The sequence below is a fragment of the Triticum urartu genome, chromosome 3 (genome assembly GCF_003073215.2).
Source record: "Triticum urartu cultivar G1812 chromosome 3, Tu2.1, whole genome shotgun sequence".
In the NCBI taxonomy this organism is placed as follows: domain Eukaryota; kingdom Viridiplantae; phylum Streptophyta; class Magnoliopsida; order Poales; family Poaceae; genus Triticum; species Triticum urartu.
Genome location: NC_053024.1, coordinates 18,973,840 through 18,986,903, shown reverse-complemented (window position 1 = coordinate 18,986,903; position 13,064 = coordinate 18,973,840). Strand labels below are relative to the sequence as shown.

General features: G+C 47.5%; 2 protein-coding genes across 2 annotated transcripts; one reads left to right on the top strand and one right to left on the bottom strand.

Annotated features, from left to right (window-relative positions):
- Nucleotides 1-860: 860 nt before the first annotated feature.
- Nucleotides 861-4,393, bottom strand: LOC125542441. Its single transcript, XM_048705486.1, has 6 exons — nucleotides 3,841-4,393; nucleotides 3,206-3,717; nucleotides 2,657-3,103; nucleotides 1,848-2,261; nucleotides 1,549-1,745; nucleotides 861-1,474 (listed from the first exon to the last, which is right to left on the bottom strand). Exons 1-6 carry the CDS (start codon nucleotides 4,125-4,127, stop codon nucleotides 1,223-1,225), a joined length of 2,109 nt encoding a protein of 702 aa, XP_048561443.1. The 5' UTR covers nucleotides 4,128-4,393; the 3' UTR covers nucleotides 861-1,222.
- A 4,594-nt stretch (nucleotides 4,394-8,987) lies between these two features.
- LOC125547710 (ribosomal protein S10, mitochondrial-like) lies at nucleotides 8,988-11,130 on the top strand. Its single transcript, XM_048711512.1, has 4 exons — nucleotides 8,988-9,142; nucleotides 9,249-9,355; nucleotides 10,274-10,720; nucleotides 10,848-11,130. The coding sequence occupies exons 1-3, from the start codon at nucleotides 9,139-9,141 to the stop codon at nucleotides 10,679-10,681; spliced, it is 519 nt and encodes a 172-aa protein (XP_048567469.1). The 5' UTR covers nucleotides 8,988-9,138; the 3' UTR covers nucleotides 10,682-10,720; nucleotides 10,848-11,130.
- Nucleotides 11,131-13,064: the final 1,934 nt, after the last annotated feature.

The window sequence follows — 13,064 nt, the reverse complement described above, 5'->3', positions numbered from 1 at the left end:
AGCAGGCGGGCGAGGATGTGCTGTTTGATGTGGAAAGACCAATCCAATGTGCCACCGATCAACGGGCCCGGTGAAAAAAGAGGGCGAGCGTGCGCGTTCGTCGCGTGTCCGCGTCGACGCAAATCAGGCTAAAGAATGGACCGAAAATAGATCGGCAGGCGGACGAAAGTGTACACGCGTCCGTTTGAGTCGGCGCGTTGGGCTGATTTTTTTATCCGCGTCCACCCAAACAAACGGCCACGGATGAAATGGGTCGCCAGTTGCTCCAACATCGACACCCTCTCGAAACAAAAAATCTGCAACCCACAATCAACGAGGAGATACTGCATGAACAGATGCCTCCTTTTGTTGCTGCCATCTTCCGACTGGCCATAGCGCTTCCAACCGCGCATATACATAGCTTTTTCGCAGACATATACGCAGAGGATCCAAGATAAAGTGTGCGAGCGAGACCGCTTTTTCTACATGACAAAGCCAAATAGTGCAAGAAAAAGGAAAAGGAGGGTGATGCGGCTATACATCCTTAAATGCAGAGGCAAACCCAAGTGCGTGACATGCATTTGCTGGTGGCAGCCGCGCATGCATGCATGCATGCATGCACCTTCTCGTGACCGATCCATCCGTCCGTAAAGCCGAGGAACACATGAGGAAAGCAAAGCCTAAAGCGATGCACATATCAAACTATCAAAGCCGGCCGTGCTTGTCACCACCTCAGCTAGCCCGCCCACTTTTGCTTTGGGTTGTGTCACGCACACACGGTGACATGGTACTGCCGCCTGCCGATCCCAATATCTCTCTCTCTTTTATCTCTGTCTGTGTATGCATGTCAGCATGCACCACATCACATGCGCCCAACTGCAAGACGGAACCGGGCCGATCTCATCTTATTTTTCCACAGATAGGTGTACATTACGCCTTTACAACACCGTCGTCATCCCATCTCGAGATGAATCCGATCGATCTCGCTTCTTTTTATACACAGTACGTAGTATATTGTACTACTGCTACTAGTAGCTAGCTAGAGGCTGAGTGCGTTGCATGCATATTCTCGTGTCTACGCAAACACTACAGCTTTATCTTTTCTTTTGTCGCTACAACAATAAAAAGAGAAAGGGAAGATAAGGTGAACGAAATAAAGAAAAGGAAAAGTAGGGTTACAGTCAAAAGAGTGTGCATGGATGGATCCATGGATCGGTCGACGGAGGTTCTGAGGAGATCTCACTCAGTGCGCGGGGAAGAAGAGGGGTGAGGGGTCTCGCTCCATGGTGCCCTGCTGCGGGTCGACACGGAGCCGGCCCATCTTCTCCTCGCACCAGTGCAGCTGCTGGTCCGTGATCTCCGGCATGCGCAGCACCCGGGCCACCACCTTGAGGTCGATGAGCCCCAGCAGCACCGCCACCTCCTCCTGCTCCCGCAGCTTGATCCGCTTCAGGCACCGCCGCGGCCGGCTCAGGTCCTTGAGACGGCTCTTCTTCTGATCCACACAAAAACTTTCAGAATGCATGAACATTGCTTGCACGTACGTAAGAAATTCGTCGGATCACTCACGGCCTTGTTGGTTCTCTTGAGGGTGATGACGATCGACTGGTCGGCGGCGCTCGTCCTCCGCCGGACCATCTCCCTGAACATCTGGTAGTGGCTACGCTTGTCGGCGCGGAGGAACGCCATGAACGTCCGGATGGACTCCTCCAGGATGTGCAGGAACTGCACCGCCGATATCAGGTCGTCCTTCTCGTCCTCCTCCTCTGTGCACATTAACCAAGTTAATTAATCACAAACAAATTAATTTTGAATTAGTATTCAGTATACAAGATTACGTTTACAACATGGCAGATCAATGGTAGTACCTCTGAACTCTGGGACGAGGAGCAGCTTCGGGGAGGAGTTCTTCATCCGGGCGTAAACCTCGGGCCGGCGACCGTGCTCGAAGGGCTCGTTCTCCATGAACCGGTAGAGCAGCACCTGGAACTGCTGGAACTCCTGCGCCACGCGCGCCGGGCAGCACCGCTCCTCCAGCATCATGGTGCCGCCGACGACGCCGCCGTTGTGGCGGCGGAAGGTGGTGTAGTTCCAGTTGAGGGCCTCCCAGGTGAGGCAGATCTGGGCCACGTACACCCGCTCCAGCTCCGGGTACGGGTCGCGCAGCCCTATCGCCGGCGCCTCCGCCGACGCGGGCCTCGGCCTCGGCGCCGCCATGGACAGCTTGTGCGTGATCCGCTGCGACATCGACCGCGGCTGGCACTTGATCGACCTGAACGACTCTGCATGCACAACACACATGCATCGACGTCATCATCGTCCATAATTCTTCAGCCGGCAGCAAGAACACAAATTAAAAATGGAACATTGTTCGTACAATAATGTGTTAGCTAGATTTGTAGTACTAGGACTAGATAACGTGCGTGGAGGAACATGTAATGATTTGTTCTATTGGGAACGTGTAATAAGAATTCTCCATTGAGCCCACACATGCCCCTGAAAAGCGTCGCAAAGAACTGGAAATACGGGCGACCGGAGCTTGTTTGCAACAAAAGTTGATCTAGTAGAGGTGATGATGATAATTGGGGAATATTTGGTGATGATGATGATGAGCAAATTCATCAGTTTTCCTAGGTACAATCAATTTGGCAGTAAACAATCTGGTGTGGGTGCATACCTGTCTCGGTGAGCTTCTGGGCGCCGACGCGGTGGAAGTAGACCATGTCCTCGTCGTACTTGCGGAAGAGCGTGTAGGACTCCCACCTCGCCGAGCTCCGGCGCGACGACGACGAGAAGAGGTCCGAGTAGGCGTCCTTGCCGGTCGTCACCGTCGAGCTCTGCCACTCCACCGAGCTCTTGGACGTCGACTCGCTCGTCAGCGTCGACGCGCCGAACCGGCAGCTGTCCCCGTCCTCCTCCTCTCGCCGCGGCCGCAGCCGCGCGCCGCCGTCCAGCTGCAGCTTCTTCGTGTCGGCCAGCGCGTGGCTGTTCACCAGCCGCTTCACGTCCGGAAAGCCCGCGGCCTTCTCCTCCTCCTCCCCCGGCTCTTCTTCTACTCCATGCCCGTCTTCACGATGATCACCGTCGCGGCGACCTTCTCCTCCTCCTCTGCTTCGTTGCCTCTCTGCAACCGTAGAGTTGGATGACAAGCAGTGTAAGATCAAGCTGAGAAGTGACCGGTGAAAAAGAAGTGAGCGAGGATACGAACGGAATGGAATCTAGCTACCTAGGAGATTGCCTTGAACGGAATCATTCTTCGGTAGTGACGACGACGCGGCGACCGGACCATTCTGCCGATACCCATCAGCCGCCATGGGGACGCCGTCGTCGGCTACGGAGACGGCCACGTCAACCCTGGCCTCTTCCTGCTCCTGGGCCGCGGTGGCGGAGGCACCGGCAGTGGCGGCATCACTTTGGACGCGGTGGTCCTCCTCCTCGCGCGGCGCGAATGAGACGCGGTTGGTGGATTCCGGCGGGGCCGTGTGAAAGGCGCAGCTGGTCTCCGCCACCTCCAAGCAATGTTGCGCAGCCGTACCACCAGCACCAGTGTACAAAAGGTGATTCTTTGCTTCGTCGCCAAGGCCAAGCAGGGCGGTGTCCTCGAACACGGCCTCGTCGAACCAGAACAGCGTGCCCCCCGCCTGCCGCTCCCCTCCGGCGAGGTGGATGTCGTCGGCGGCGGCCACGTCCTCCTTCCCGGGGTTACTCTCCGCACGGTTGTCACGGCCACGGCGCTCCCTGCACACATGCACGTACGCAGAAGAAGTGAGCAGAAATTCGTGAACATGCATGGCTGAATTGAAGGAGCAATAGTTACTTAGTCAGTAAGCATCCTACTACTACACACTACGCCCTAATTACCTTGCGCGGTGGAGTCGGGCGAAGAGCTTGGCGAGGAGGAAGAGCGAGAGGTAGGCGAGGAGGAGCAGAAAGCTGAGAGAGGCCAAGGCGTGGAGGAGACCGCCGGGGCCGCCACCGCCGGACGCGGGCAGCCACGTCACCTGCAGCAGCTCCGCCATGGGACGAGGGCAGTAGGAGGAGCTGCTACCAAGCTGCCGGCCATGAGAAGGAGCCTGCGAGCCAAACACTTGCTGCAGGTGCAACCCCACCGGAGAAGAAGAGCAAGATGAGCTGCTCCCATTACGCATCTATCTGCGTCGACGACGACGACGATGCAGATGGCAGATCGACCACTGATATGATGATGTGTATGCTTGCTTGCTCTAGAGGCGTGCGTACGGTGGAGAAGCTAGCTTTTCTGCTTTGGGGCGGTCTGGTGGCTTTGGCTAAGGAAGGAAGCCAACCAACCGCGATGGCAGGCACCCACTGGCTGGCTGCTCGGAGCACTTTGCTCCAGAGAGAGGAAAGTGGTGTGGGAGATGGCTAGGTGGAGAGATCAAAGCCAAGATGGTTTGGGAGAACCCGAAGTTTATAGCCCGGCTCGGCCCATAAAGGTGGCGGAGAGATTTTCATATCATATCATGGGGAGGGCATACGTGCATGGGGCCCAACGTGATCTAGAAAAGAGAAGATGGGACGGACGCGATGGGCATGGTTAGCAAGCAAGTAATCTCCGAGTAATTATTACTCCTACGACAGGCGCCGAGGCGAGAGCTGAGCAGTAAACAAACAATTTTTGGGGGACGTCGGAGGCAGGCAGGGCCCTCCGTCAAGTGACTTGCATTAGGAGCTAAGCCTATATGCGAGATGCGATGTGCGTTTCATCGCCCGCCACCGCGGGTTTGGTATAACGCGCTCGCTAGCCCGCTTTGTTGTGGTACTTGTAGCAGCACTTGTTAGATGCACGTTCGTGACCAGGGGCTAAGCTATCCGTACGTTGGAAAACCGTGCATGTTTCCTCTTTCCCCTGAAGCCGCCTTCCTGCTCGATCTCCTTCCTCGTTCTGCCGCGCGCCCTTGTGTCCGCCTCTCCTCTGGAGACTGGAGGCATGGTGTGTGGGGCGACTGATCCGAGACTTCGGCCTGCTTGTAAGAATCCAATGGTGGCCTCCCAAGACCCTTCGGGACGCCGTTTTGGCGGTTGCTTAGGTGTCTACTTCCGCCGTCGTCTACGGTAGCCGTTTGGTAGTACTCCCTCTGTCCAAAAATACTTGTTAAAGAAATGAATGTATCTAAACGTATTTTAGTTATAGATACATTCAATTTTATTCATCTCCCCGACAAGTATTTAGGGACGGAGGGAGTAAATGTCTCTACCAAGGGCGGAGTCAGGGGACTAGATGGCGCTGTAGCTCCCCCATTCTCTCACAAATGCATGTATATCTTCTTGCTAATCCTCTTATGTGAGAGAGAATTAGTTAGATTTGGCCAGCTTGGCCCACGCTAACATTACATGACACCTTTGCCACTCTCAATTTTAAATTTTTGTCTCGCGGACGACATTGATCCTCTAGGCAGATCTTAGGAGTGGTGGTGGTAATGAGGATCAGTCGCGATGGTGGTGAAACATGACTTGGTGGTATAGTCATTGACTAGATCCGACAATGGTGGCGTATTGAGGGCTCAATGGGTAGCTTATGTATCGATTATCTAGGGTGAAAAATCTAGGCATGGCTATTTAGATCCGATTACAATGGCGTCTCGAGAGCTCACTCGACATCTTTTGTATCAACTACCCAATGCAAAATCCTAGGCCTAGCTATTTGGACCCGACGACAATGATGTTATGCGGTGTTCCTTGCCTGATTATATTGTTGTGGTGCACTGTTACACATTGATGTTACATACTGCTTGGAGGAAAACCCAACACTCTGCCTTACTGGTTCAATCTACCGTTGATGATGCAAGATGATAGGATACGTATTCCTTGTTGGAGGTGTCGCATCGAAGACTAGGTTCTACTCCACCTCACCATTGGGTAGTTGTTGTTAGCGTGTGGCCAGTTTCTTGGTAGTCTCCGACCTAGGGGTTACAAAGCAAATCAACTGTGATTTATATTGTGTTTGGCAACAATGTTTCTTGTTTCCCTTCATTTTGCTAGTTTTATCGCATATGATTCACATCTTTGTCCATTGTGTGTTTTCCCCTCGACCATGATGACGAGACGGTTGAGCATGGGACCCCCCCCCCCCCCAAAGAAAGTTTACGAATTTCCTATGCATATTAAAGGTGGAGATTGCAAGGCACCCCTTCAATTAAAAAGGATAATGTAGTGTTTTTAAATCCAAATCGATCTGCTCAATATGCTTGATGTGCAAGCTAATATGGTGATAGCCTTTTAAAATAACTTTTTGATTCATGAAAAGCTAATATGCTGAAGGGGGGGGGGGGTATCGAAGCACAACTCATGATGTTTTTATGCCAAATATTAGATTGGAAAAATACCACAACATCAAACAAATTATTTTCCTGGGAAAACATGTTTAAAATGAAAATCAAGAAAACAAACAAAACTAGGTGATTGGTTACCATGTAAGCTTATCGATGGTGCGCATCACTTGGGGTTGCTAACTCTAGAGGTCCAAATTATGATAGTGGTGTGGTAGAAGGTGTGGAAAAACCTGAAAAATGGAAAAACATGTCTCTCTGTGCCACACAAAAAAGGTTTCACGAAACCAAGGCTTTAAAGTTGGCCCAAACTCTGAGCTATGTAGATGTGTTATCTCGCAACAATGTTAGATCGATGTGTAAGTATGTTTTGGATATGGGCATGTGTTCTGTGTTTGGACTTCAAATTTTCTCTTTTTCGATCAAATAGATATACTAATATATCAGTTCGTAAGTTGGTATTAAATATGGAGTAGCATTCCATACCAACCAAACATTGAAATGCATGCACACCCATATCACAATCCTCGAATAACAGTAAGATTTGATCCATCCATTCACCTGTATAAATATACAAACCAAGAATGTATACATATTTTGAGAATAGGGGTCAGACCACTTTGGTAAGACACAACTATTGCATAGAGGGGCAGGGAGAGAACCAAGAACCTTGAGGCTTGAGAGGTATCAGGAGGAATACCACTTTAATGCAGTCACATCGAAGGCCTTGAACTGCCACAATGGGTGTTGATAGCCTTGAGTTACATGAAGGTGCCAAGTAGGCAGTTAAATGTATCCACATTCCGATGATAATAGAATATGAGTGCTCTCTTCTAGTTGAAGCGGTGATTGCGACATTCCACGATACAGCAAAGTGGGCTTACCTATTCACGGAGATTAAGGCAACAATGGAGCATATGCGAGAAGTGTGTTTTCGATGATAAAGAGCTGTTGTACTATTTTTCCTCATGAATTAGCTGTGATGCGATGAACAGACTATCGATTTGTGGTGTGGAGGCTTCAACCACAAACATATGTATTGAATCTTCTGCACCAAGAATTTAATCCCCTATTTGATGTCTAATAAAGCTAACTATTTGCCCCAGAAAACACAACCTTATAGAGAAGGAAGTGGATAAACAAATTGTGCAAACTTTAGCAAAGGGAAATTAACTGTAAATTAGAGACTTTAATAGTTCTATCGAAAAAGTTAAAGAACATTATAAACAACCTAACATTCTTGCTTAATATATAGCTTTCCAATAAAAAATAGAGATTCATTCCAAAAGAAAATGAAAAATGCTACTAAATTAACAAAAAAGTAAATATGAGGGGAGTAAAAGTAAAAAAAAATGCAGGTCTCTAGAAGGAAACCGAAGTGCACGTGCCGGATCCATTAAATAGGGTAGGCTTGCCGTCCACACATTAAAAAAAATCTGAGTAAGAGCAATCCAACAGTTCTACTAGTTTTCCAATTTGAGCAAATGAGCTTGTATAATAACAGAAAAAAACATTGAACGAAGCGTAGCTCAGATGATTAGAATTCTTATATGGTGAAACTAATCCACCCAGGTTCAAGCTCTAGACTTGACACATGTTCTCACATTTTCTTGAATATATTTTAGACTTCTCAATGATGTTCATTTCCTCGATCTCAATATGTGACGGCACAGTCTCCGATGCTCATAGGGGTAAGTATGTGTTTTGTATTTCTTATACAAGGAAAAAAGTGAGCATGACTAGTTGATGAGCGCATCTTCGGGAGCCTCACAACGATCAGCGTCACTTGACGCTCTCAGCTGCCCGCCACGTGTCGCGCTCTGGACGCTTTCTCCGGATTTTTTTCCGCACGCGTTTTCGGCTTTTAAACTGTATTTTTTTGACGTTTCGGTTTTTCACCAGTCTCCCTTAGCTTTTGGATAAAAAAACATTCAAAAAGAAAAACACGTTTTCTTTTTCTTTTCTTCCGCGAGAGTCACGATTTTGCTTCCGCGAGAGGCAAGGTTTTGCTTTCGTGAGAGTCATGGCCGTGCCTTTTGGAAACGAAATAAAATGCGTTTTCTGTTTTTTTTTCTTCCATGAGAGGCACGGTTTTGCTTTCGCGAGAGGCATGGTTGTACTTTCGCGAGAGTCACAGCCGTGTCTCTCGGAAACGGAAAAAAACACCCGTGTTTTCCTTTTTATGAGAGGCACGGTTTTGCTTCCGTAAGAAGCACAATTGTGCTTTTGCGAGAGACACAGAAAAAAGAGCGTTTTCTATGTTTTTCTTTCACGAGAGGCACGGCCGTACTCCTTCGGAAACAAAAAAAATCCTTTCGCGAGAGGTATGGTTTTGCTTCCGCGAGAGGCACGAGTATAATCCAACGAGAGGCACAGACGTGCCTCTTTTGGAAAGAAAAAGCCCATACTTCCGGTTCAGTTTTTTTTGGTTTTTTTGTGAAAAAAAACTTTGTCAAATCCTATCAACATAGAATCTAGTTTTAAAAATCTCGACGGAGGAATCCAACGATGAAATCGGTTCTAAATTTAGATGCGCGGTTTAAGAGATAAAACGTTTTAAATAAATGAATCTACAAAAAGGGAAAACTCTCATGTTGCGACATGTGGCGCATATGCAGCACGTCACTCGTCACAACCTAAGAAGATGAGAGTGTTAGTACTCCTCAATTAGTGATTTTGAAAAAAAAACCGTAAGACAAACAACGTGCTCGGACGTCTGGCCCAGGTGTTATTGAAAAGCCAGTTTCCCGGCCCATGAGAGTGCCCGTGACCCGCAGATGCCCAACCATTCCAGAGCCCTAGCCCATCTGACTGCCACCATTTTCGCCCATCTCCAAACTTCACCTCGCCGCCGCCGGACACACCGGCCGCCATGGGTGAGCGCCTCCTTCTACCAGCTCCCCCCCTCTCCCGCGATCTCGCCGGTTAGCATTCTCGCGCGGACTCTTACGCCCCCGTTTACGACGAACACGTGGTTCGCAGGCGCTTACAGGTTCGTGTCGGAGCTATGGAGGAGGAAGCAGCCGGACCTGTCGAGGCTCGTGCAGCGGCCGGCGACCGTGCGCCGTCTCGGCTCCGATGCCAAACAGGTTTGGCTTCCCTCTCGGATCCCACCCTCCCTCATGTTCTTGATGCGAGTAGTGTTATTCATCTGTGTTTTTCGATCTGTGCGGCCGTGTCGCCGTTCGTTACTTTAGCGTGTGAAATGTCTCTGTGGGAAGACAGGTGCAGATTTAGGTGACAAATGAATAGCAGTTGATTCTGGTGTGGATCTGCACTATGCCGACTCGTGATGCTATGCAGACATGTTTATATGCTGCCTATCGGCATTTAATTTGGCATAAAGAGGCTCATTGGAACCCTATTAGCATATGGCCCGTTTGGCAGCAATTTTCATCTCTGGAAACAGTTTAAACAGCACAGCTCCTGCCATATACTCTTAGAGCGATATCACCCAGAGGCCACTTAAACTGAAAAAAAGTAGGCGTTTTGCGAATTGGAATTTGTATGATCAATTATGATAACAAGATGGAGACAGTTTGGGTGAGACTAGGCTTATTGGGCGATCTTCATGCAATCTACTATCGAAAGTTACAAGAACTTCTGAAACAGATGTACATTTAACTCTAAACTTGTTCTATCTGTGATTAAAATTTCATGTTTAAACACGGTCTGTGTTAGGAGTATGAAAAATGAGAATTCTGATGTTCTTCTCAGAATTATCCCTGATGATGTTTGTCCTTTTTTCACAAGTTGTATTTAGACTTCAAATTTTGAAACATAGGTAGAGTAATTAACAAAAAAATAGTTGAAGTATGTCTACGGAATTTCTAGATTTTCTCGTGACTTCTGGTAGTAGAATAATTCACTACATATATCCCACTGTAGGAAAGGAAATAGTATTGAAAAACGGATAGAAGTCCTATTGCTGAAAAGAAAAGTTGAGAACACATTTGCTAATTCCTTTCTTGTAGTAATTAACAATATCAAGTTGTTTATCATTGTAGCTTCACAAGCCTATTGAGGAGACCAAGGAAGGTATATACCCAAGTAGGATGCACTCCCAGAACCTGCCTGCCAAGATACGCATAGCGATGAAATCTTTCAATAACCAAAATCACAATCTGAAGGGGCTTGAGCCTTACACGCACAAGATTGGGTTGCCTGAATCACGAGCCTTATACACCGTGTTACGATCACCTCATATTGATAAGAAATCCAGGGAGCAATTCTCAACGCACGTGAAGAAAGTATTTGTGGTTAAAAAGGCAGAGACACATGAGCTGGCCAAGAAGTTCTTTTGGTTAAAACGGCTTCGTGTACTGGGGGCTCAGTATGAAGTCAATATTAGTTTCAAGACGCGCTTGGATAAAATGATTGGCTGCAGCAAAGGTGGTGGCCTGCTTAGACAGTAGTTCCAGGCCAAAACAGAAGGCAGACATAGGAGAAAGGAGGTAATAACAAGATGACAAAATGTTTCTCTTGTGGCTGTTGAATAATCCCATTATTGGAATTAATAATAGGTTGGTTAGCCGATGGACTAATTGGTTTTTGCTTGCTGGCCGCTTCCTTGTGTTGCAGGTACTAGAGCTGCTTCAGGTGATCTGAGCCTGAGGTTACAAACTATCCAACTTCTGTGGTTCTTAATTTCTGATCCTGGTTATATCTATCGCGGATAGAGCCATTTATGTATTTTGGAGATGATGCCGATAATAATATGTGGATTCTAGGCATTGTTGATTCTTGTGTGATCTGATTATAGTAACATCCTACTATTGTTTTAAACCGCGTTAGCCTGGATGTATGAGCTAGCATGAATGTCTGAATACATGGTTAATTAAGTAACTGAATCTGACTATGCGTATGTGGGCGGGAATTGGTTCACCTATAGCTAGCTCATAGCCTGGATGTATGAGCTAGCATGAATGTCTGAATACACGGGGAATTACAGTAAGCGGTTAATGTATTGTATGCTTGATTGAGTGCATCTTTGTGTGTTCCACGTCGTTTATGTAGTTTTGTTCATAGCGGAAAGTTATGTAGTTTTGTTCATAGCGGAGAGACAAGCCTGATAACTATGTTAGATCCATCTGTAAGTAACTCCTGCAAATATGCATGTGTTGTAACCTGTCAACAATGTGTAAATAAGTTTTGGATATATGCTCGTGTCTCTTTCTGGAGTCCTCAATTTCCCTCATTTTCCGGTTAAATGGACATATCTCATGGTATTAATATGTAGCAGCATATAAGGACCACCAAGCATTGAATTCATTAATTATCACATGATCGCCCGGTGGTGTGATCTGCTCTGGCCATTCACATGTATAAGGGCCAGTTCTTTTGGCAGCTTAAAAAATAAGCCGCCTACTCCCTAGCTTTTCCCATAAGCCGTTTCTGTTATTTATTGGGGCTTATGAACTAGTTATGGGATAACTAATTTAGAAGCCTCAACAAATTTTAGGAGCGGCTTATTTTTTAAGCTGGGGAGAGGCAGCTTATTTTTTAAGCCGCCCGAAAGAACTGGCCCTAAATATACAAGCCAAGGAATGTATACACATTGTGAATCCGGGCCGGGTGGGTTTAGTAAGATACCACTATAGCATAGAGCATGGGGCGAAGAGACAAGAAGCTTGAGGCTTGAGAAGTATCAGGACAAATATTGCTTTATCGCAACGGCACAGAGGAGGGCGCAATTCCCCAAATTGAGCAATAGGTCCTGATATGCCAAGTGATGAATGTTGCAAATCTGCTGGTCTCCAGCCTTCCAATTGGCTACTTCTCTAGAGCCTTGAAGATGTGACTTAGAGGATGTGTGGACTCATAGACGACAGCTCCGTATTCCTCAGTGAAGCGGTTCTCAGTCATCTCCTCTGCTCTTCTACAGTCTCGGGACGACACTGAACAGTCAGCCACTGCAGGCTTGTCACCACGCGTCAATTTAGCCTTTTTCTACCGAGCAATCTGGCAATCAAGGCGAAGCCTTTTTATACACTGACTTGGAACTGATCCTCGGCCCAATTTAAGACACATGTAAATCAAAGCGACAAGCTAGGTGTGCAAATGTTACATCCTGGTATTATATGTGTGTTGTAACATGACAGCAATGTTAGATCGATGTGCAAATAAGCACTGGATATATGCATGTATCTCTGTCTGGAGTTCGGAATTTCTCTCATTTTTTGGGTCAAATGGACTTACTAGTATATCACTTTGTATCAAATATAGAGTAGTATATCAGGCCAACTAAGCATTGAATTCATTAATTATCAAAGATCGTTCTTGCGATCATAGAATCAATATAGGTGCGATTTGCTCTGGCCATTCACATAGTCACCGCACATTCCTGTTTATTGAAGTGTGCGGCCCATTATCAGAGAGACAACTACTCCTTGTTTCATAATAGCATACATGTATGATCTATCATCGTTCGTATCTCCAACAAAACACAAAAGTAGCTTATTCCAGTATGAAGAAAAAGTGGTGCCGAAACTCACTGGTGACAAGGGGATCTCATGGTACTTGGACACTGGTGCGAGAAACCACATGACATGGTGCTTTGGAAAGGTTGCTGCACTAGATGAAACTGTCAAAGGAAGGGTGCGCTTTGGTGACGGGTCGGCTGTTGAGATCTGCGGGCGTGGTTCAGTCATGATGCAGTGTCACACCGGGGATCACCGTGTGCTCTCTGACGTGTACTATATTCCATGCCTCAAGAAGAACATCATCAACTTAGGCCAATTGGATGAAAATGGGTGCAGGTGTGCGGCTGGGGATGGTGTGATGACAGTGTGGGACCTT

Bases quoted from the DNA above. Each gene is read 5' to 3' on its own strand.
- LOC125547710 (XM_048711512.1), top strand. The intron at 9,356-10,273 runs GTTTGGCTTCCC...TTATCATTGTAG, and splicing joins TCGGCTCCGATGCCAAACAG to CTTCACAAGCCTATTGAGGA.
- LOC125542441 (XM_048705486.1), bottom strand. From the start codon at position 4,127: ATGCGTAATGGGAGCAGCTCATCTTGCTCTTCTTCTCCGGTGGGGTTG. The intron at 3,718-3,840 runs GTAATTAGGGCG...GCATGTGTGCAG, and splicing joins GCCCGACTCCACCGCGCAAG to GGAGCGCCGTGGCCGTGACA. The intron at 1,475-1,548 runs GTGAGTGATCCG...TGTGTGGATCAG, and splicing joins TCAAGAGAACCAACAAGGCC to AAGAAGAGCCGTCTCAAGGA.